General features: G+C 42.0%; 1 protein-coding gene across 1 annotated transcript; it reads right to left on the bottom strand.

The window, feature by feature from the left end:
- Nucleotides 1-770: 770 nt before the first annotated feature.
- On the bottom strand, nucleotides 771-24,607 carry LOC121586323 (ceramide synthase 2). Its single transcript, XM_041902929.2, has 11 exons — nucleotides 24,039-24,607; nucleotides 18,069-18,251; nucleotides 17,661-17,778; nucleotides 14,007-14,125; nucleotides 13,437-13,494; nucleotides 13,245-13,295; nucleotides 12,849-12,941; nucleotides 11,555-11,683; nucleotides 11,126-11,232; nucleotides 10,649-10,802; nucleotides 771-4,704 (listed from the first exon to the last, which is right to left on the bottom strand). The coding sequence occupies exons 2-11, from the start codon at nucleotides 18,248-18,250 to the stop codon at nucleotides 4,555-4,557; spliced, it is 1,161 nt and encodes a 386-aa protein (XP_041758863.1). The 5' UTR covers nucleotide 18,251; nucleotides 24,039-24,607; the 3' UTR covers nucleotides 771-4,554.
- Nucleotides 24,608-25,489: the final 882 nt, after the last annotated feature.

Raw genomic sequence — 25,489 nt, 5'->3', positions numbered from 1 at the left:
ACTGAACAAGGTAAGGGTCAGTAGTAGGTTGAGAGATGCTTGTGTTACAGGTCCCAGGTGTGGGATTCCTTAGGCAGATAATAGTTGTCCTGGATGGTCCTCTGTAGCTCAGCTGGTAGAGCACGGCGCTTGTAACGCCAAGGTAGTGGGTTCGATCCCCGGGACCACCCATACACAAAAAAATAATAATTTATGCACGCATGACTGTAAGTCGCTTTGGATAAAAGCGTCTGCTAAATGGCATATTATTTATTATATGAACAGGATAAATTAAGAAAACTGAGAGTTAGCTGCTTTTCCTATGGCTTGTCTTCCAATGTATATTCACTGTATGTTGAGATCAGTTGCCAGGTAAGTTGTCTTCTCAGGTAGGTAATATCTTGTCGTGAAATTGCAATGTAAATCATATTATATCTCATTAGAGATCCAAGGTAAGTCTTGTAAGGTAAGTCACTTGCAGCATAAGTGAACACTACATTGGCCCCCAGCCCAGCGAGTGTCCTCCTATGGGAGAGGAAACATCATTATCAGTCTAACCTTAATCAAACACACTCACTGGCTCTGAGGTGTACGTGTACCCTTGTTAATGTATTGCTCACAAAGAAGACATACACTCATACAAACATGTTGCTCTGACGGAGAAGAAATAGACCAAAAAAAAGAAAGAGAGCTAATACAGTACTTTGTACATATTTAGGAGCACCCTTTGATATTCTCAATATTCCGATAATACTTAAATGTGTTTCTCTTTTCAATATTTTGTACACACGTGTATATAAAAGTATTGTTTATTTTAAGCATCTTAAACATAACACAATTTTTACAGTTAATATGAAATTGCAACAAGAGATATAGTTCATATCGATTAATACATTTCGTTTGTGTTTACACAAAACAGTCAAAGTACTTAGCAGTAGTCCTATAATAAAAATGTACACATATGAAAAGCTCCAACTGTGGCAAAATAGCATTTGAATGGACTCAACTAAACAACTAAGATACACACATTTCTATTTTGATGGTTATACAAGTAATGACAAACAGTAATGACAATCTCCCTCTTAAACGCAAAGAGCATAACTCCCAATAAATCTGATAACATAAAACATAGATTAAAACTCACCGTCCCTGCTTATGTCTTTCATATGTATGAAGAAATGGCACAGGTCTATCTGTCTCCCTGTTGTTTCACAGAACCTTTCCGAACCCCTTTTAACATGAACCCACCTGTCAAAGCTCTCAGGGATCTCTCAATTTCAGCTCCCCTCTTATTGCTTTTTCTTACATAACACAATCCTTCTATTACAGATCTCTTCATCCTCCCACCCTGTCACAATCAGAGGAAAAATGTGCACCCCACAAAATACTCTACACATACACAGGCAGACACACATACACTCTCGGGAACACACACATCCATGGGCACATGCGACCTCCCCCTGGCGCTAAAGCCTTTATAAATAGTTTAACAGGAGTTGAATAATGTTCCCTGGAGTTCACATGTGAATCAATTACCCCTGTCCTTTGTTTCCCTGTCAGGAAGACCTTAAGAGAGAGTATGGTATCTGGTTTCATTGACATATGGATAAGAAGAAATATCAAAACAATATTCTTCAATAGTCCAACCACTATCTTTTGGCTAGATCTGCAGCCACTCAAATGCTGACAAGCTTTTCAAACTATACCATTGTTAAGCAGGCCTAGCCTAAGGATCCAAAACGTATTCCCCCCCATGGCATTTGCAACGCCAGGGTTGTGGGTTCTTTTCCCACAGGGGACCAGTATGAAAAAAAAAAAAATGTATGCACTCACTAACTGTAAGTCGCTCTGGATAAGAGCGTCTGCTAAATGACTCTCTAGCATTTATGTGCATATTTAAATTTAAACCAGACTACTGGAGCCACCACCAACAGAGAAACATTACTCTTATCTTCAAAGGAGAAGTAACATTTGGTTATGCAAACAAACCTTTAATAACATGGCCAAAGGCATTCATTCGTTCTAATTAAAATGTCTGAAATAGCCCAAGTACAAATAAAGTAAGTAGAAAAGGGGCAGCAATGTTAGTGAGTAAGTGACCTCGTTCCCAGGCTCAATTGCTACCGCATGTAGGTTCGACAGAAAAAGAGAGCCGACTGGAGGATGAGATTAGTGAAAAATATAATTTGATCCGCGAAGCTGTATGGAGGATGACTAAGAGAAGATGGGGAAGCCGGATGCAGCAGTGATCACTGCTTCTTTTACGTCCAACAGAGACTCTGGGATAATCTCAATTGCATACTCCTGGTGTCCTCTCTCCTTGCATCCATCTCAAAACCCATTGTAAGAGAAAGCCAGAGGTCCCTCCCCTCTGACCTTCTCCAATGGGTTTTGAGAAGGATGCAAGGAGAGAGGCCGCGAGGAGTATGCAATTGAGATTATCCCCTTGAGACGGCAACTCAGTCAAATTAACTTTACCCCCATCTGATATGACTGTAGCTAGCCCGCATTAGGACAATGGAAGGTTAGTGACACAATATAATTAGCATGAGGAATTAGGAATGGAAAGCAGACGGGACCATTCAGTCATTTTACGGAATTTCCATGGTTTGTACTTTGAACCAGACAACACACAAAACGTATTCAGAAATAAATAAATCACAGAAGACAACCATTTCATCCACAATAACCTTTATCATATCTTTGCAATATGACAAAATAAAAACACTAGTAGGGGAAAAGCGTTTTTGAGGGAAGGGGGGAGGGTCATAGGGATTGGTCTTTGCGTTGAGACATGAAGAAGTGAAGGGGAACAAATAACATGTTACAGCACTGCAGGGAGATCAAGTGCATCCCAAATGGCACACCATTTCCTATATAGTGTACCACCTGTGACCAATTAGTCCATATTGGAGAATAAAGAAAGAGAAAGATGCTAGACAGGAAATGAAAAAGACTGAAAAAGAGACATTGTGAGATTCTTTTTTACACATAACAGATAAGGCACTTGCAAAACTGAAATAAAACATACTTTGGTGTCCCATTTTATTAAAAAACCTAATGAATTGAACCAAACGCTTTACAAAATGAAATAAATAAGAAATGAAAACTGTAGTGTAATTGTAAACCCCAATCATAATCCAACTCACTCAAATAGACATACAGTATGGCCTGGATGTTCATTTTGCTTTATGTTGTATTGGGTCTATGCTGACCCATAACTGAAACCCATAAAGTGCATTTTTGGACGAATGGGCAGAAAAATACAGATTTTAATGAATATATTCTCCTCCAGTCTGGTTGAATTAAGTGTTGGACTGGTTTGGGTAGGTTGGACCATTTCTCTGAAATGTGTCTGGATCAGTGACTGGACTTTTTAAATAAAGAAATAAAACAAAATCAAATCTGATAACTAAAAAGTTATTTTCAAAACATGAACAAACATTTAAAAAGTATTATTTCAAGCTGTGTGCTTTCTGCTCCCCAAGAGCCATTTCATTTGGAGACCGGCATAAACTAAGACAAATATCCACACAATGCAAACCAAACTTGCCAGCTTTTAAACCGTTAAAACTTAATTATTAACCGCCATATTTTTTTCAACAACATTTTACCAAAGAACATTAACAACACTGGCACAGTCCAGGTTGAATAAGAATGCCATGACAACAATAGTAGTGCCTGCTCTACTACAATCCAATAACAAAATGGTAGGTGCAAAAAACAAAGACTCATTTTCCATTATCGCTACTGTATGCTTTAGTGGTCTGACATGGTGATTTGAACACTTACACTGACCTGTACCATGTTGTGGTCATTAAGAGCACCTCATCTCTCTTGGCAGTTTTAAGTGTTAGCACATGGCATGTCATTTACCTCAGTGTGTCATTATCTGGGACGGGTGTCAGTGTACTGAGAAGGCAGCATTTGAACAGTCAAGTTTAAGTCTAGCAATACTCAGAGCGTTAACCAAGCATGCAGGAAGGGAATGCCCCTGTGAACAACAATTAGTTATATCGCTTTCCATAACTCAGGATGGGAAGCTGCGAGTACGGCTAGGCACCATAGTGCAGGGTTTCCCAAACTCGGTCCTGGGGCCCCACCTGGGTACACGTTTTGGTTTTTGCCCTAGCACTACACAGCTGATTCAAATAACCAACACAGGACCCAGGACCCAATTTGGGAAATCCTGCCTTAGTGAATTATTTGCAATGTAAGGACTCAGAGAACAGTAAGAAATAGAGGGGGATGGATAGAAATAATAGGGAATAACAGTTTGTTGCTAAGGCACTGGACAGCTCATAGACCATGCACACAGTTTGTTTCCATTGCAGTCTTTCCTGAACTCCCCCCTCCTTCAACTAGTGTGATCTACAGAGCAGTGAAACCCATCTGGGCCTCGTAAGGAGTGTAATCTTTAGCATTATTTGTGTATATATCATTCAGCGGTGTGTGTGTGTGTGTGTGTGGCTTTTCCACCTTCCATTCTGCCCTACTTTGGCCTCATGGCCTAGGCCGCGTGAGAGTTGCTCTTCCCCTTTCCAGACACATCCTCCTTGGTGTCTCTGTAACAAATCACTCCATTTTGCTGTGGCGGTGGTTGTTGTTATGCACTGTGTGGCCATTGCCATTCTGCACAAATCCATTTTTCATTTTCTCATGGTCTTCGTCCTCCTCGTCTGACTCAGTCTCTTCCCTGTCGCTCCTCTCATCCTCAACGATATCCTGATGGGAGAGAGAGTACATTTACATTTAGGTCATTTAGCAGACGCTCTTATCTACAGCGACTTACAATTAGTGCATTTAAGTTAAGGCACTTAAGTTTCTGGACCCCCCTTCCTAGCGGCTGGAGGTCCCGGGGCTTCTGCACATGTGCAGGACTCTCTACTTTGTGCATATTCTCTGATCTACTCGTAGAGAACCTCCCTTCACATTTCTCACTGTCAATAGTGAATGATAATTCTTCAAATTTTACAGGTGAAATGTCCATGCAGCATCTGCATACCAACCATTTGATCTCAAATCAGTTTCATGGGGTTATGTATTTAGATCCTCAGTTAAAAGGCTATATCGAAACTGTAGCCTATAACTCAACCACAACATTTGTACAAGCTACATTTGTCATTTTATTTTCCAATGACCTGTCACTTGGTAAACATGGCTGGGTGAGAATAAATAATACTAGCAAGTAGGGCCGACCACTACATTGCTTCACAATGTATTTCTTTGTAGGCTATAGCCTTGAAATAATATAGCCGAAATAATTCATTTCCGTTCCTTCTTAGGCTCCCTGTCTGGCTCCTGACCTATTTAGTGTTTATATGCTGTTTAATATAACATGTAGCCTATTTGAAATTATGTTAGCTTCTTACATTCACCTTTTCATGTTTATTCAAATACTTTTCATTCAAATCCATATGGTTTTGGTTTCAATACTTCAAAACCAAATGGTAGGTCCAGGTAGTCACAAAAATAGATTGGTGTTGGTTAAATTGTGATTTTAACGAATGGAGCGAATTTGGAGCGGCAGTGCGGGTTGTGAGCGCAGAGCGGAGCGGTTGGAAAGGAGCTTGCACACCGCTCCATGAGCAGGATTTCCACCCTCTCAACTCAGCTCACATGCTCTAGTGGGAGGAGGAGCATCGGTAACCGTTTTTTTTTGCTTCTGGTTAGGCTATATTGATCTCTGGCTCCCTCTTTAGTAATTTGTGTGTCTTCATTTTTAAATCGCATTGCTTAAAACATCAGACAAGCTCAGTACCCTACATATAGTTGATTTTATTCAAACATAGGGTGTGTCTAGATAAGTAAGAATACATGTTTTAAAATTTCGACCAATCGATTGGTTGAAAGAACCGACGACTCTCGGTCGACCAAGATTTTGTTGTTGTTGTCGTGGCCAGCCCTACCAGCAAGCGACAGACATATCAGCAATGGAATAATTATACAGACAGACAAAGTAGCCCTTCTAAACAATGCCAAGTAGACAGACAAAAACAACCATATGGCCTCAGCAAAGTCTAAAGGAAATAACTAAATTGAACAACAAGAAGACTGTCCCCCCTTTTTGGTCAGTGTCAGCAGAGGAAAGGGAGAGCGGCCCTCTGAGTTTGTTGCCGTCTCCCTCTGCTGAGACTGACCATCAGAGGCAGACACCATCAACCCAGTAAAATAAAAAAAGCTAATTATTTACATTTATGCTCACTCAGCTGTGCCTCACAAGTAACACAACAACTGATCTATTACTGGTGTGATCATATAGCCTACCTCAAATGTTGAAATATATAAAACAAAAATTGTCTGAGAGAACAACAATGCATTGTCAGGGCAATTCAAGCAAAGCCAACATGTGGTGATAATGTATTGGGCCTAAAGCCTACTAAACAAACCCCATTACTACAGTAATGTTTTTAATAGGTTAATGTTGCATAGGCTTAACATAACTTTTTAAAATCATGTTAAAAAACATCTGAGCGGTAGAGGTCGGCTTGCCTTTTGACTCAGTGATCTCGACTCCAAAAAAGGTTGGTGACCACTGTCTTAGACTTTATATCCACCAACCAACGGCATTTCTTAAAAAATAGGTCAACCCTGGCCACCAGAGGGATATTTTAAACCTACAAATTCAAGGTTTACATTTATGCCGTTGTGTGCCAATATTGCATTGACTAGGCTACTAGTACTAACCAGGGGTGAGAGTAAGGTGGTACGGCGTCCCGGCAAAATAAATAGTGGGGGGTACGCCATACTGGTAAAACATGAGCCTATAATGAAAACAAAATGTCAAGAAAACTGTAGGCTACTACACCATTATTTATCATTACCGTATGTCAGAGGCATGAAAAATGAGCGAATGGACTTGAAAACAGGTGGTATAGTCTACGCTCCAAAATGCGATGTGGTTCGAAGAGAAGACCGACATTTTGCCAAGGCAGATGAGTGGCCCAGACACGTGCGGACAGCAGTGGATGCATAAATTCTGGCCTAATGACAATTGCCAAATGTCATTACACTTTTTGGTGTTTGTGTAACCGATGCCTCTTTCCATTCACAACTGTTTGGAGGCTGGAAATATGTTGCGTGTGGATGAACGTGCGCTGGTAGCCTAGTAAAGGAGCCCTTTTGAAGTGATTGACAAATCAGATGAAAATATCATGACTTTATGCCGCAAAAGGTAACACATTTTTTAAAAAGTTACAGTGCCTTCAAAAATTATTAATATCCCTTGACTTATTCCAGATTTTGTTGTTACAGCCTGAATTAAAAATTGAATAAATAGATTGTTTTTCTCACCCATCTACACATAATACCCCATAATGACAAAGTGAAAACATGTTTTTAGAAATATTTGCTAATTTATTGAAAATGAAATACCGAAATCTCATTTACATAAGTATTCACACCCCTGAGTTAATACATGTTAGAATCACCTTTGGCAGTGATTACAGCTGCAAGTCTTTCTGGGTAAGTCTCTAAGAGCTTTGCCCACAATATTGTACAATATTTGCACATTATTATTTTTTAAATTATTCAAGCTCTGTCAAATAGGTTGATGATAATTGCTATACAAATAAAAAGCATGAGCTGGCGCACACCTAGAGAACATCACTTTGTGTAGAGGTGCTGACTAACGGAGAATAAACTGTAAGCTATAACAACAAATAAAGAGTTAATGTATAAACTCCCAGTTATTTATTGGGTAAAAAACCACCAACATTTCGGCATCACTGTGCCTTCTTCAGGGTCAGGATCATTGCCAGACAGCCCTTTTCAAGTCTTGCCATAGATTTCCAAGCCGATTTAAGTCAAAACTGTAACTAGGCCACCAATTTGTCACCTAGTGTCGGTTGGAAAGCAGACTAAACTAGGTTTTCCTTTAGGATTTCGCTTGTGCTTAGCTCAATTCCGTTTCTTTTTATCCTAAAGAACTCCCTAGTCCTTGCCGAAGACAAGCATACCCATAGCATGGTGCAGCCACCACCATTCTTGAAAATATGAAGAGAGGTACTCAGTGATGTGTTGTGTTGGATTTGCCCCAAACATAACGCTTTGTATTCAGGACAAAGTTGATTTCTTTGCCACATTTTTTTGCAGTTTTACTTTAGTGCCTTAATGCAAACAGGATGCACGTTTTGGAATATTTGTATTCTGTACAGGCTTCAGTGTTTTCACTCTGTCATTTAGGTTAGTATTGTGGAGTAACTACAACAGGGATGGGAAACTAGCTGCCCTTTTGTAGGCCCACGGACCAATTAAAAATATATAAAATGTTTTTAACTGTTGAGTTAGAATAATAAAATACACAAGGTGCAATTTCGAAATTTGGTTGTGCATCAGCAGTCACTCAATTAGCCCATGTCAGCATATATTTTTTTTAGATTGGTAGATTAATCTAGCATCCAGCTATCTAAACTTGTAGTAAGGTCAAATTACTGATCATCAGTTATCATATTAAAAACTGCAAACATTTGCCTCTACCCTATTGCAAAATGTGTAGAATAGCAGGAAATCAGCTGTAAAACTGCTAATTTTTCTCTGCCCCATGGCAAAATTTGTAGAATTGCATCAAACTTGCTTTAAAACTGCAACATTTTCTCTACGCCCCATGGCAAAATGTGCATCATTGCAGGAAATTAACTGATTTATTTCATCTTCGCTGTCACGAGGGGGGCCGCTAAAATGTTTTGCTTGCAAGGTGGTGGTGGGCCACTGCGGCCCCTCATCATTTACATTTTAATCATTTTAGCCGACGCTCTTATCCAGAGCGACTTACAGTTAGTGAGTGCATACATCTTTCATACTGGCCCCCCGTGGGAATCGAACCCACAACCCTGGCGTTGCAAACGCCATGCTCTCCCAACTGAGCTACACGGGGCTGAGTTCCGTTTTCTTTGTGGAACCCACCCCCATCAAAGTTGCCCATCCCTGAACTACAATGTTGTTTATCCATCCTCAGTTGTTTTCTCCTATCACAGCCATAAAACTGTTTTAAAGTCACCATTGGCCTCATGGTGAAATCCCTGAGCAGCTTCTTTCCTCTCCGGGAACTGAGATAGGAAGGACGCCTGTATCTTTGTAGTGATTTTTATTTTTTTACCCCTCTACCAATAGTTGCCCTTCCTTGCAAGGCATTGGAAACCCTCCCTGGTCTTTGTGGTTGAATCTGTGTTTGAAAGTCACAGCTCAACTGAGGGTCCTTACAGATAATTGTATGTGTGGGGTACAGAGATGAGGTAGTTATTCAAAAATTATGTTAAACACTATTATTGCACACAGAGTGAGACCATCCAACTTGTGACTTGTTAAGCACATTTTTTACTCCTGAACTTATTTAGGCTTGCCATAACAAAAGGGTTGAATACTTATTGACTCAAGACATTTCAGCTTTTAATTTTGAATGAATTTGTAAAAATGTCAAAAAATATAATTCGACTTAGACATTATGGGGTAGGTCAGTGACTAAAAATTCTGCATTTTATCAATTTTAAATTCAGGCTGTAACACAACAAAATGTGGAAAAAGTCAAGGGGTGTGAATACTTTCTGAAGGCACTGCATATAAATGTACCTATTGATTCTTGAAGAATATAACTTATAAATGCCTCATGAGCTTAGTTAAACTGTCGTACCACATCAGAACCCAAAATACAAGCTTATTTTACAACAATGTTTATAAGCAATGTAAACAAACAGTAATAAACATGGTTAAAACTATCATTTTTATATAATGGATGATCAGTCCTTGCATCCATAGCCCAGTCTATGAATTTGAGAGTGGTTACTTTTCTCCAGGCCCATCCCTCAACTTTTTACCAAAACAGAGGCGGGGTGTCCGCTTTGTTATTGCTTCAATGAAGGACTCTAGCTTTAAGTTAGCTAGGTCAGACAACTACATATCAAAATAATTGTAAGTAAACGTTGAGTTTGAGTGGTGATGTCGAACAGTAGGTTTACATGTACAGTTGGGTGATTGAAAGTAGAGCAGTAAGGCTCAGAACAGTTTGACATAGGGGCAGTTTCCCCAGACACAGATTAAGCCTCACCCTGGACTAAAAAGCACTTTCAATGGAAATTCTCTGAGTTTTCTTTTTAGTCCTTAGGGGTATACTACGATTGAAGCTAGATCTACTCAGGGTTTTCTAAAAGCTTAATATTCCAGAGCCCTACGTGGTTTGAGCACCTTTTTCCCCACTCCTATCAATAAAATAATTGTATTAAGTCGTACACAAGTTTTACTATGCGTGAATTTCAAATGCATTCTGTCATTACTAAATGTGTAATGTGATAGGTATTTAACATTTACTATTTCTGAACACAAAAATACATTTGACTAATAAAATATTTAATCAGTCGTCTTGAAGGTGATGATGATGCAATCTTTACTAGAGGGAATATGATTTTATTGGTCCTCAACTCGCAGCTCAGACAATTAATTCAGAATAAATGGAGTTAGCCCTGAGTTAACCTGCCCAGGAGCAGGTTAGTTCTGAAGGATTCATTGCCAAAGAAATGTACCTGGCTAAAAGGTGAGTCACGTTTGTGGTACCGGTTATCCCGAGTTGAACTCAGAGATACCTTACTAACTCCTCAAACCACATATAGGGCTCTGGACTAGGCTCAATCTGTGTCCAGGAAACCTCCCTATAGTGATAAGGTTTGGGAATACGTACATTTCCGGGTAGGAACTTGATGGCCATGCGCAGGATGAGGCCAGCCCAGAAGATGTGCAGACACTGCAGCACAAACAACAGCCCGTTGAAGAAGTAGAACCCAAAGAAAGGGGGATAGAGGGTCAATGGGTACACCCACGTAGTATGTATGATCCTGGGGGAAGAAACAGACAGATCTAGTCAATACAGATCTGCATTAGCAGTCAAAAGCATTTTGACAACAACCTAAGTAAATCACTAGAATGCATTGCATCCTGTATCACTGAAAAATGACAGAAAATAATACTTTACACTTAGTTATCGGTTCTTTAGACATATGGAGGCAGTTTCCCAGACGCAGATTAAACCTAGTCCTGGACTAAAAAGCAAGCTCAATGGAAAAGCTCAGTTGAAAACGCTTCTTAGTCCAGGATTAGGCTTAATATGTGTCCACCTCTAGGATGCAGATGAGTGTCATCCAAGATCTGAGCATCTTACCAGAAGGGGAGTATGACGAGGCGGGTAAGGATGAACACAGCTGCAAACAGGATGAAGATGTAGTTGCAGGTCTTTCTCCATCCTGCATAGTTGAACATCTTTGCTGACTAAAAAGAAGCAACAGAAGAAGAAGAATAAAAGAAAAGAAATAACGATTCGGTTGCCGTTTCCTATAATATTCTCCTCTAGATGGCAGGCTTAACAGTATGACCAGTTCTGTGAGAGTAGAAATTCTGTAAGCACCATTTATTATTATAATGATAATACAATTACTGTCCATATAGAAATAACACTCACTCTTCTATACTTATCATGGAATGGATATAGTTTCTTTAGGTTTGTAATGGTGAAATAGCCAGATGCCTTTTTGCATGACATTGTATTGCATTGTTGGAGTAATACGATTGGGTATGGGGTGGGGGGCTGTACCTCCAGTAGATAGTCTGAGGCATCGTGCACCAGCATGATCAAAGTCCCGGCACGGATGTAGTTGACCAACCACGAGAAACTGATCAGCAGAATAGTGGCCACATGGTGAACAATCTGCTCCTTAAAATCCTGGAAGAGAGAGAGGGGGAGTGTCAGTTATGCAAATGTTATGTTTACTTTGTGCACTGCACATCAGCTTCAGTCATAACAGAGGGAGGTGGTAGTTGTTCACTTTAAAATCTTGTTGAAACTAGTTATAGTTCTGATGGATATGGCACCATGGTCATGACATTCCTCACTCGCAACTTGATTATCAAGTTTATTTTGGATGCGTTGTTCTGAACTACAGTTATTTTAATGAGAGCTTTAACACTGCTGAATATTTATTTGCAGGACAAGAATTGTCTTGACTGAATTGCTTCGCCTTGCTTTTCTGGTTGGCTGGATGCAAGTTTCACCAGCCAATTATTTCAGATCTACAGGAGTGCAAGTTTCACCATGACACAGACCGTGGCGATAGTTCGCACATGAGAATTATTACATGGCAAATTAGTACATACTTGCATTCTATCCATGCTGGCTACCTGACACATGAAACAGATGGGAAGTCATACAGGCTGTCGCCAATTTATTAATGTGCCTAAATGGATAATGGAAACACTGAGTGCATGTATCCATGTGCACTTTCCAATTACAACTGAACTAAAAACCCTAGCCATGAGCTTGAGGCGAGCAAAAATGCCCAATTCGGAATTCCACTGCAATTAGAGCTAATGTAACAACAAAAAAGTTATCCCAAACAAGTCTCTAAAACCATTGTTTTGGATCAGCCCTATTAATTCCTTGTGTCTGTCAAATCAACCGACAAACAGGACTGGATTTCAGTCAAGTCTGCTGACTGTTTTGAAGAGTTGCCACCTTTCATTTGGACTCGCCGGCTGGAAAATAAATACGGCTGGAGAACATGGTCAATCAGTCTCCACTGCCATACCTTTCCACAGTGCGCCAGTCACACATTAACCCACAGATGCCCTAGACACATCAACACCCCTCCCTGCCTGAGACATACACACAACAAGGAAGAGGGGAAATTACTTACAACCGAAACTACTATATTTTTTGTGGTGAACTGAAGGTCATATAACTTAGTTGTGATACCCAAACTGACATCTGCAGAGATGTGGTTAGCTATGTCTTCTCTCTCCCTCTGCCCTCTTGACAACAGTCTCTCCTGTTGCCATTGTAATGGTACTGTATGTAAATTGTAAAGGTTTCTGAATTAGGCTCCACTTACTTTGCGCTTGATATCTGTTGCCACACTGAAGAGCAGTGATATGTAGAATCCCAGCTCAATCATGTAGTACCAGTACTGAGAAGGCAGCAGTGGCTATAAGAGGGAAGACCAAACATTGAATATAAAAAAATATGGTATTTAGCACACACTTCTATCCAAAGTGACTTAAAGTAGTACATGCCTACATTTTCGTAACATTTAGAAAAGGTGTCTAGAAATGCCAAGCTGGTATCTTCTATCAGGCAGCTCATTCAATTTGATAAACAAGCACGTACTGGAAACCTTTGAAAACTCCTTTGCTTGTGACCAACTAAACATTTAAAACCAATTTAAGATTTAGAGACCAACAGTCTTATAGAAAATATGATGAAAAAAGGTGACACAGAATGGACATACCAGTGTGGGGAAGCCATTCCACATCTCCTCCATGTCATAGAACCATGGTTTCTGGGAAGAGATTCACATATTAGTGAGGATTTCGGTCTCAAACACAACAAACACAAAATGGCACACTCAAATGTATAAAACATTACAGAGGCAAAGCATTGCTAGAGAAAATATATGCCAACAGTAAATGGTGGTACTCACATCAATTAGGGCACCCAGGCCAGCAATGAAAGCAAGAAGGTAAAAGGTAAATCTCCAACTGTAAGAGAACACACAGCAACCTCAGAAACCCCATATGAACAGAACACAATTTCACACAGCTTACAACAATGTCATATGTACACACAGATAGACAATGCAAACTACGGCTCCTTCAAGACAAAGTAAAACATAAGCTACAACTACCTGTAAACTATACAAGAGAGCTTGTATTTTGATCAGGTGAATAAGACTCGCGTCAAATCACGGTAAAGACAATAACAGGCACTTTTACAGAAGGCACATGACACCTAACATGTTACACAATAGAAATACGCCCACGTCGGAAATAAATAAGGGTTGTTTAATTCATTAAATGTTGGCAAGTGCAAGTTCCATTCAACCATTTTCATCTGCTCCGCTACTATTCATTTCAGTTAGCGGTACTATACTTTCTTTGCTAAAACAATTGATTTCAACCATATTCAATACAGAAATGACTGTAGCCTCCAACTGTATAACCACAGATAGAAACATAAGGCTTGTGGGTTTGCACTTTGCTGCTGAGGGTACCTGGCTTCCCGGAACTTCTTGATCTGGCTCGGCCGTTCCTGGTTCCTCCGCCGCCGGAACCACCTCTGGACCTGCCGCACCGAGCAGGCCGACTGTTTAGTTAACTCCTCCACTGAACTCTGACAGAGTGAAACGAGGGTTAAAGAGCAACAGACTTAAATTAAAGGGATAATCTACCCCCCAAAATAAATAATAATATGAAACTCCTGTCAATTTGGTGAAGGCCTATGTTTAATCAGTGTACCAACTCAGTGGCCTTGTGATTAGAGTGTCCGCCCTGAGATTGGAAGGTTGGGAGTCCAGACTGTAAATTGGGGGTAAGGCCCTGAGCTAGACTAGCGTCCTGTTCAGGGGGTATACTTGTACATCAAGCTGCCTCACGCTACAGAAACAGGAGATAGGCTCCTGCTCCTATGAGCCATTCCGGATCGCACAATGATTAAACCTCTTTGTGGTCCTTCTGTGAAATCAGGAAATTGTGTATGAATGTGTCATAGCTACATGGTTCTCGTCACAGGAGATAACACAACATCACATTTCATAACGCTTTTAAAATAATTACCTTCACCCCAGATCGCCAAATTAGCCAATAGATGGTTTACTTGTCTAGAACATATCCATCCGTTTATATCGTCATGACGAAGTACAGTATATATTTCGCTTAGATGTGCTCAATCTAAACAGTTTACCAAATTATTCAACTCAGGGTGTGTTCGTAAATTCACTCTGGAGTGCCTGAGTGCGCTCAGAGTGCGCTTTGGCCGTTCGTAAATTCAGAGGGTTGTCAGATTGTCCAGTAGGGTTGATCCGAGCGATCTGACCTCACAACGGCAGTCAAGCACCTAAGCTAACTGGCTAAAGTTGGCTAGCTAGCTAGCTAGCTAGCTAGCTAGCTACTTCCAGACACGAATGAGAGAACAACTCCCTCTTACCATTTTACTCACCTTAGCAGAGCTGGTTAGGTTGTTTACATGTCATCTAGAGCATTGGTGACTAACTGTGCTGCAGGCAATAATTTAATTACGTTTTTTTTGCCAACGTTGACTGACACCGGTCATATTCAATGGGTGTTACGCATTCGTAAATTCCTCAGTTATTCTGCTCTCTGGCACACTCAGACGATAGTGCTCTGAAACCGGAGTTGATAGCTAGAGTGAATTTACGAATGCACCCTCAGTTTCTCCTTCAAGTACCATCTTTCAATGCACCGTGTGTGTCTCTGGGAAACATGGGAAGGATGAACTGCAAGTTAGACTCCTAAATTGATAGTGCAGTTTTTTTCAAGCGATTTTACAGCTAGCTAGTTACTTCACATGCTAATATTGACTTTGGTATTTTTGTGTGTAGTGTAGCTACGTTTGCTAACTAAACTCAGCAAAAAAAGAAACGTCTGTCTTTCAAAGATAATTTGTAAAAATCAAAATAACTTCACAGATCTTCTTTGTAAAGGGTTTAAACACGGTTTCCCATGCTTGTTCAATGAACCATAAACAATTAATGAACATGCACCTGTGGAACGGTCGTTAAGACACTAACAGCTTACAGATGGTAGGCAATTAAGGTCACCGTTATGAAAACTTAGGACACTAAAGAGGCCTTTCTACTGACTCTGAAAAACACCAAAAGAAAGATGCCCAGGGTCCCTGCTCATCTGCGTGAACGTGCCTTAGGCATGCTGCAAGGAGGCATGAGGACTGCAGGTGTGGCCAGGGCAATAAATTGCAATGTCTGTACTGTGAGACGCCTAAGACAGCACTACAGGGAGACAGGACGGACAGCTGATCGTCCTCGCAGTGGCAGACCACGTGTAACAACACCTGCACAGGATTGGTACATCCGATCACCACACCTGCGGGACAGGTACAAGATGGAAACAACAACTGCCCAAGTTACACCAGGAACGCACAATCCCTCCATCAGTGCTCAGACTGTCCGCAATAGGCTGAGAGAGGCTGGACTGAGGGCTTGTAGGCATGTTGTAAGGCAGGTCCTCACCAGACATCACTGGTAACAACGTCGCCTATGGGCAGAAACCCACCGTTGCTGGACCAGACAGGACTGGCAAAAAGTGCTCTTCACTGACGAGTCACGGTTTTGTCTCACCTGGGGTGATTGTTGGATTCGCGTTTATCGTCGAGGAATGAGCGTTAATCCGAGGCCTGTACTCTAGAGCGGGGTCGATTTGGAGGTGGAGGGTCCGTCATGGTCTGGGGCGGTGTGTCACAGCATCATCGGACTGAGCTTGTTGTCATTGCAGGCAATCTCAACGCTGTGCGTTACAGGGAAGACATCCTCCTCCCTCATGTGGTACCCTTCCTGCAGGCTCATCCTGACATGACCCTCCAGCATGACAATGCCACCAGCCATACTGCTCATTCTGTGCGTGATTTCCTGCAAGACAGGAATGTCAGTGTTCTGCCATGGCCAGCGAAGAGCCCGGATCTCAACCCCATTGAGCATGTCTGGGACCTGTTGGATCGGAGGGTTAGGGCTAGGGCCATTCCCCCCAGAAATGTCCAGGAACTTGCAGGTGCCTTGGTGGAAGAGTGGGGTAACATCTCACAGCAAGAACTGGCAAATCTGGTGCAGTCCATGAGGAGGAGATGCACTGCAGTACTTAATGCAGCTGGTGGCCACACCAGATACTGACTGTTACTTTTGATTTTGATCCCCCCTTTGTTCAGGGACACATTATTCAATTTCTGTTAGTCATGTCTGTGGAACTTGTTCAGTTTATGTCTCAGTTGTTGAATCTTGTTATGTTCATACAAATATTTACAAATGTTAAGTTTGCTGAAAATAAACGCAGTTGACAGTAAGAGGACGTTTCTTTTTTTGCTGAGTTTAGCTAGCCAACCAGCCCAGAGAGAACATTGCATTGTGGGGTTTGTAGTCGACTTGAACTGCAACAGATTTCCAATGATTTTCACATGTTGCTACCAACCTTGTTATAACAACAAAATGAAACATTTGTTCACAAAAAACATTGTTGTTTTCACATATTAGTGTTATTTAACACTGTTGTCTCCCGAGTGGCGCAGTGGTCTAAGGCACTGCATCGCAGTGCTAGCTGTGCCACTAGAGATCCTGGTTCGAATCCAGGCTCTGCCGTAGCCGGCCGCGACCGGGAGACCCATGGGGCGGCACACAATTGGCCCAGCGTCGTTAGGGTAGGGGAGGGAATGGCCGGCAGGGGATGTAGCTCAGTTGGTAGTGCATGGCGTTTGCAACGCCAGGGTTGTGGGTTCGATTCCCACGGGGGGTATAAAAAAATAAAATATAAAAAAATAAAATAATGTATGCACTCACTAATTGTAAGTCGCTCTGGATAAGAGCGTCTGCTAAATGAAGTAAATGTAAATGTTAATCATAGGAATTAGTGGTTTGGGGTGGATTATCCCTTCAACATCTTATGTGCTAATGTCTCCTTCATTATATTGTTTTACTGTAAAGTGTGTTGCGATTTTAAATGCACTTTAAATAATGGTTGATTTAATGTAGGAATCGTGCCTGGATTTGACTAAGGAGTTGTGTGGCATTTGTGTGAACTATTGAACTGAGTGGTCACTTGGATTTGGTCAGTGGAACTGTATGGTAGTTTCCTACATGTAGGATTAGGAAGGTGTTGGCATTACAGTTATGCTGTGCAATTACCTGTGAGGGGAACTTTGATGCATTGCAGAAAAAGGATTCCAGTGTGATGTTGGGAGCAGCTCTGACACGCGGTTTCTCCCTCACTCCAAGTAAAGAGGCAAGTTGAACGGCTACGGTCCTGGATAGTCAAAGGAAGCAAAGGAGGAGAGGAAAGTGTTGTAGGGACTGTAAATCAGTTCTGGTTGTTGCAGTGAACACATAAGTCAACATAGCTAGATGAACAGGCAAACAATATTTGAGCAATACGGGTCAAAAACAACAGCAAAAATAATGGAACATAGCGAGGCCATTGCAATGTGAGGAGGGGGAGGTATTGGTTTTGTCCTAAATGACACCCTATTCCCTTTATAGTGCACTACTTCTGACCAGGGCCCAAAGGATTATTGGTATTGGGCCTTGAGTACTGACCTCTCAAATATCTGTCGGATAATCAGGAAGCATACTGCGATGGGGAAGATGACCCAGAGATCCCTTCCTTTAGCGAAGACTTGGCCATCCCGGTCCTTGAGGTCGGCCCAACCCAGGCCCGCTGGGAACCACAGCCGGTCCTGCCAGACCCAGTCACTGAGCTCCCTGAGCAAGGTCAACATTCTGCGAAAGAAAGAAAGAAAGAAAGAAAGAAAGAAAGAAAGAAAGAAAGAAAGAAAGAAAGAAAGAAAGAAAGAAAGAAAGAAAGAAAGAAAGAAAGAAAGAAAGAAAGAAAGAAAGAAAGAAAGAAAGAAAGAAAGAAAGAAAGAAAGAAAGAAAGAAAGAAAGAAAGAAAGAAAGAAAGAAAGAAAGAAAGAAAGAAAGAAAGAAAGAAAGAAAGAAAGAAAGAAAGAAAGAAAGAAAGAAAGAAAGAAAGAAAGAAAGAAAGAAAGAAAGAAAGAAAGAAAGAAAGAAAGAAAGAAAGAAAGAAAGAAAAATACATTTAGACAAAGGGACAAGGCTTTTTTGGTGTCAGGTACAGTCTGACGTCAAGACATTCTTTGGTAGATCACATACCAAAATTACGTCCAAAACGATTAAAGTAAAGGAATGCTGCCTCAAATATTTGTACGGAATGTATTGTTGTGTTAGTGAATTTAAATTGTGGGGATTAAATATCATTAGACAATAGGTAAAAGAGGATTACTATTTGCAGCCATAATTTTTCTGTGATTATTTGTGATGTGATTATTATGTCATGTTGATCTTGGTGTGCTGGTGCATCCATCCATATTTGCATAGTCACTCAGCCATGAAAACAGGAGTGAGCTGGTGACACTTAATACATTGACGACCTTATCTGACCCATCAACATTTCCAACAATGTGTTGGCCTGGTGTATAATAATTTATAACACAAAGAATAATCTACAGATGCTTCAAACACCTACTGCAGGACTTCCTGACATTTCCCAGATGAATCCATTAGCTATCTGAATACAAGCTTTGACAGTGCAGAGCAGCTGTTGTGGCATAGATGCAGCCATTGATACTAGTAGAGTGGGAAAGATACTGTGTAGGTTTAATTACAATACAGGCAATGGGCTTTGCTGTGAACGGCTCTCAGAGCCACTATGACATCACTGCTACAGTCATTACTGGCAGGTTTGCTAGTTTTGTTAGAAATGGCGTGTAAACAAGAGGGCCTGATTCTCACTTTACTGAGGCACCTTTGTGTCTGAAGTCTGTTTGAGGGCAAGAGGCCAGCATGACAACACTACCTGCTTGGTTATTTTAAAACACACACTGACTGTGACACTGATAGTTGTGCACAGCCAGATCATCAAATTAATGCACAGGGAGAGAAGATCTGTGCCCAACATCACACATTTTACACAATCCTAGGCACAGGAGATGCCTTGTTTTTTGGGGGGGTTGGGATTATTTTCACTTACGATGACAGTTCTTGGTACAAAAGGGTTTAAGAGTTTTCACACAGGGAAGCCTCAGTGCCAGCTACACTAGAGAGATGTTCCAAACAAAACAGTCACTGTGTGACACCCAGCACCCCTCTCCTGTCTGTTGATTGATTGTTTAACAGGGATTGCATGCAAGGACTTTGAACACTCCTATGCTTACTGTGAATTAATAGGGGTGGCGCTCTGGGGCCCTTTTTGTTTGCACAGGAGGAAGGACCATTCTTGCAGTTTCCAGAGAAAGCTGGCTTAAAAAAATAAAAAAAATTGTAAAGCAGTGGAGTGTGTATGTGAAACATACTGACAATAGTACACCACTGACTTAATTAATTGATGGAGTAGTTACAGTCAGTATAGCACGCATATGCATGGTGTTTGTCACATCAGTTGCTTCAAACAGCAGATCCTGGAATCTCCTTTACCCTCCAGGTGACTTATTGACTTACTTACAATGTCAAAGGACATGGAGGGAAACCTCACAAATAACACCGTAAATGAAACATTGTAGTCAGATGGTCAAATGAGACGAACGATAGGCTACTTTGTATTCAATCATCAGCCCAAAGAGTAGAAACAATATTGTGAGCATTTCAATAGTGTGCTTCTTGTGGCCTGTGATTTAATGCAGGGAAACTGAAATCCGTTTTACCTCATTTTTACCAGCATGTCACCTGTGTAACTACAGTTGTGGTTAAAAGTTTTGAGAATGACACAAATACTAATTTTCACAAAGTCTGCTGTTTCAGTTTTGTTTCTGGTTCGAATCCAGGCTCTGTCGTAACCGGCCGCGACCGGGAGACCCATGGGGCGGCGCACAATTGGCCCAGCGTCGTCCAGGGTAGGGGAAGGAATGGCCGGCAGGGGTGTAGCTCAGTTGGTAGAGCATGGCGTTTGCAACGCCAGGGTTGTGGGTTTGATTCCCACGGGGGGCCAGTATAAAAAAATTATGTATGCACTCACTAACTGTAAGTCGCTCTGGATAAGAGCGTCTGCTAAATGACTAAAATGTAAAATGTAAATGAAATGATGGCAATTTGCATATACTCCAGAATGTCATGAAGAGTGATCAGATGAATTGCAAAGTCCCTCTTTGCCATGAAAATGAACTTAATCCCCCAAAAATATTTCCACTGCATTTCAGCCCTGCCACAAAAGGACCTGCTGCCATCATGTCAGTGATTATCTCGTTAACACAGGTGAGAGTGTTGACGAGGGCAAGGCTGGAGATCACTCTGTCATGATGATTGAGTTAGAATAACAGACTGGAAGCTTTAAAAGGAGAGTGGTGCTTTAAATCATTGTTCTTCCTCTATTAACCATGGTTACCTGCAAGGAAACACGTGCCGTCATCATTGCTTTGCACAAAAAGGGCTTCACAGGCAAGGATATTGCTGCTAGTAAGATTGCACCTAAATCAACCATTTATCGGATCATCAAGAACTTCAAGGAGAGAGGTTCAATTGTGGTGAAGAAGGCGTCAGGGCGCCCAAGAAAGTCCAGCAAGCGCCAGGACCGTCTCTTAAAATTGATTCAGCTGCGGGATCGGGGCACCACCAGTGTAGAGCTTGCTCAGGAATGTCAGCAGGCAGGTGTGAGTGCATCTGCACGCACAGTGAGGCAAATACTTTTGGAGGATGGCCTGGTGTCAAGAAGGGCAGCAATGAAGCCACTTCTCTCCAGGAAAAAAAATAAGGGAAAGACTGATATTCTGCAAAAGGTACAGGGATTGGCCTGCTGAGGACTGGGGTAAAGTCATTTTCTCTGATGAATCCCCTTTCCGATTGTTTGGGGCATCCGGAAAAGACCTTGTCCGGAGAAGACAAGGTGAGCGCTACCATCAGTCCTGTGTCATGCCAACAGTAAAGCATCCTGAGACCATTCATGTGTGGGGTTGCTTCTCAGCCAAGGGAGTGGGCTCACTCACAATTTTGCCTAAGAACACAGCCATGAATAAAGAATGGTACCAACACATCCTCCGAGAGCAACTTCTCCCAACCATCCAAGAACAGTTTGGTGACGACCAATGCCTTTTCCAGCATGATGGAGCACCTTGCCATAAGGCAAAAGTGATAACTAAGTGGCTCGGGGAACAAAACATTGAAATTTCGGGTCCATGGCCAGGAAACTCCCCAGACCTTAATCCCATTGAGAACTTGTGGTCGATCCTCAAGAGGCAGGTGGACAAACAAAAACCCACCAATTCTGACAAACTCCAAGCATTGATTATGCAAGAATGGGCTGCCATCAGTCAGGATGTGGCCCAGAAGTTAATTGACAGCATGCGCAACGCTCTTACCCCCGTGCTCAGTCCCCTCCTGTACTCCCCGTTCACCCACGACTGCGTGGCCACGCACGACTCCAACACCATCATTAAACTTGCTGACAACACGATGGTGGTAGGCCTGATCACCGACGACGATGAGACAGCCTATAGGGAGGAGGTCAGAGACCTGGCAGTGTGGTGCCAGGACAACAACCTTTCCCTCAACGTCAGCAAGACAAAGGAGCTGATCGTGCACTACAGGAAACCGAGGACCGACCACGCCCCCTCCACAGGGCTATAGTGGAGTGGGTCGACAGCTTCAAGTTCCTCATTGTCCACATCACTAAGGAATTAACATGGTCCACACATACCAACACAGTGGTGAAGGCACAACAATGCCTCTTCCCCCTCAGGAGGCTGAAAAGATTTTGCATGGGCCGTCAGATCCTCAAAAGGTTATACAACTGCACCATTGAGAGCATCTTGACTGGCTACATCACCGCTTGGTATGGGAATTGCTTGGCATTCGACCGCAAGGCGCTACAGAGGGTAGTGCGTACAGCCCAGTACATCACTGGGGCCGAGCTCCCTGCCATCCAGGACCTCTATACCAGGCGGTGTCTGAGGAAGGTCCTAAAAACATTCAAAGACTCCAGCCACCCAAGTCATAGACTGTTCGCTCTACTACTGCACGGCAAGCGGTACCGATGCACCAAGTCTGGAATCAACAGGACCCTGAACAGCTTCTATCCCCAAGGCATAAGACCGCTAAATAGTTAACCAAATAGCTACCCGGACTACTTTTTTCTTTGCCCATAACTTTGCACCTTTTGATGTAAATGTTTGAGGACATGGTTTTGTTCTTTCTGGATTCCATTAGAATGACAAATCGCAGCGAAAGGGAGAGGTCAACAACTCTTACAATTCCAACTACTGAATCCTGCAAGATACTGTTCTTACATTTACGTCATTTAGCAGACGCTCTTATCCAGAGCGACTTACAAATAGGTGCATTCACCTTATGGCCAGTGGGATCACCACTTTACAATGTTTTTTTTTTTGTTTTGGGGTTTGGGTTGGGGTAAGGGGGGGTAGAAGGATTACTTTATGCTATCCCAGGTATTCCTTAAAGAGGTGGGGTTTCAAATGTCTCCGGAAGGTGGTGAGTGACTCATTATACAACTACCTTTTTTGCCAAAGCAGAGATGCTGAAAACATTTTTTATATCGGTACGTAAAGGCCCAATGCACTACTTGGTGAATATTTTTTTCAATTATTATAATTTTTTAAATTCTGATTTTTCAAAGGCTGCTGCAGCACCCTCAGCACCCCTACTTCCCGCGGCTATTGTCCTAGCTAGCTACCTACCTACTGGTGTTGCCCCTGCCTCTAACGTTACCGAAGTACTAACTAGCTAGCTAGCACACAGTGTCCTTCGCGCCCACCTGACGAGCACCTGCCCTCGCTGTAACGTTAACAAAACGTGGGAAAGCAGTGTTCGGCAAGCGGGGGCGAAGGTCACTGTCTACCGGTGTCCTAACTAACTAACTACTGGTGTCGCCCGCTGCCTCCCGCCAGCTACTGTAACGGAGTCCTAGCTTAAAAATGGACCAATAGAATTGGACCAATAGAGGGGTTCCTGCAAATGCAGCAACGCCCCGAATTGCGGGCCGCAATCACACCCTTCTGAACATTTCCGGTAACTTTCTTTAGGGTGTGGAACTTTTTACGTTTCATCATCTGTAGGTTATAGCTCGTTACAGGCTATTTTCTCCACAACCAAATTAAACGAAGGACGTCCAAAGCATTCGTTTTCACGATTTTCTTCTTTCCAAACTGTGTTATTGTGCGATAGTTCATGGTTGCATTTCAAACCATGACCTTCATTTATCGCCGTGTTCCTAAACAAACATCACCACGAGATCAGCCCACACGTAGCCTATTCAGACAAACTCGAGTTAACATGAGTTTCTGTCGTATTCCTGAATAGTTTGTTAAAACATTAAAGTATGTTTATCTCTTTGTTTGTGTGGTAGGGGGTGACAAGTTTGCGGAAAAGCCATTATAGGCGCGCGCATCGCAGGTGACTAACTATCCAAGGGAGAGTGAATGTTAAAATACTAGCAAGACAGACGAGGTGAGTAGGCCTACGTAGCCTGTTTTCAAATGGCAATTGCAAGAACTCAAACAAAACCGATAACACATCTATTTCCATATAATGGTGGGATCTTACCTCCGTTTGATCTTTCAAGCAGGTAGGCCTATTCGCCGCAGTGTGAAAAGGCGGAAACTCTTACCGCCCCTGGAATATTTCGGTATGTCCCCTGTAGAATAAGCAATTGAACTCTATACCGGCGACGCCATCAGAGATAATCCAAATTGATTATGAAAATGGGTTGGAGTCTGCTTTGAAGATTATTATCCGGCCTCTCGATCATCGCCAATTTTCTGCATTTTCAAGGAAAATGTAATGATCCCCCTTGGCTTGTAGCACTTTCTCCCTTCTGAAATACTTATACTTTTTGTTGGGATGAGGGCCCGGAAATAAACAGTTATTTTACTTGCTCGGAGCAATATGACAAATGTTTGCTGGGAATTGGCGTCGGTTAGCCCGGTTTCTCAGTTGGACAAACGGAATGGGAGTAGAAGATGGTAGAGTAGGAGCACTGAGGTAAGGGCAGGAGTCGGGACAATGGGAGTGGCGGGGATCAGGCTATTTAAAGTGACGTTTTACGGCATGCGAAAAGGCTTGGACGTGTTGAGACGCAACTGCCAAACCCTAGCGCAGTCGACAGATTAACCATTATATTGACCAGATACTCCAGTGGCGGCTTTAACAATGAAAGTACATTTCTTCAAAAATGGGAGGAGGAAAATTCAGGTGGTACCATTCTAGCCAATGAGAGGGCAGATACGCGTGTGAACAACAGGCACACCGGTTTCCACTAGTTACCACAGCCACAAAGTAAAAATGGGCTATATAGTAAAAAATCATTAAAACAAACATTTGCTTTTTGGTCTTAATTTAAGTTTAGGAATAAGGTTAGCAGTGTCATTAAGGTTAGGTTTAAAATCACATTTTAAGAAGATAAATTGTAGAAATAAGCGGGGTTTATGACTAGGTAACTAGTGACTACCAGGTACAACATTATAAAGTGCTTTTTTCTCAAAGTTACTAGGATGTCACGTGTGTCCTACTTATATCCGTACACTCGTAACAACCTAATGATTACGAAACGTCTATTCGATCAAATAAGCCATTACATTTTTTAGTTAACCAAATTCGACAGTCATTGACCGCCATACAAGCGAGAGGTTTTACTCCGTCCAAAATCTTTCAACGAAAAATAAGCCTACGAAGTGAGGCATTTTTGTATGGAAGTCAATGTGTCGAATTTGGTCAACAAAAAATTATATCTATCCATCTCTCTCTATACCCCGTTGTTCACACGCGTATCTGCCCTCTCATTGGCTAGAATGGTCCCACCTGATCTCGCCCCCTTCTGCCTGCGTATTTTCATTGTCAGAGTCGTCAATCGACTATCTTGCATAAAGGGAAATCGTTGGCTACATGCACTGAACTGTGTAAATGTTGTCTGAAGATCTGCTGAGAATCTGTGGGGCTGACCTGTAATAAATGACTATGAAACAAATTGTTGGTGTTAGAGCTAGAATTAATCACAT

The sequence above is a fragment of the Coregonus clupeaformis genome, chromosome 17, assembly GCF_020615455.1.
Source record: "Coregonus clupeaformis isolate EN_2021a chromosome 17, ASM2061545v1, whole genome shotgun sequence".
NCBI lineage: Eukaryota > Metazoa > Chordata > Actinopteri > Salmoniformes > Salmonidae > Coregonus > Coregonus clupeaformis.
The sequence above is the reverse complement of the archived record's forward strand: the minus strand, read 5'-3'. Positions and strand labels throughout refer to the sequence as shown.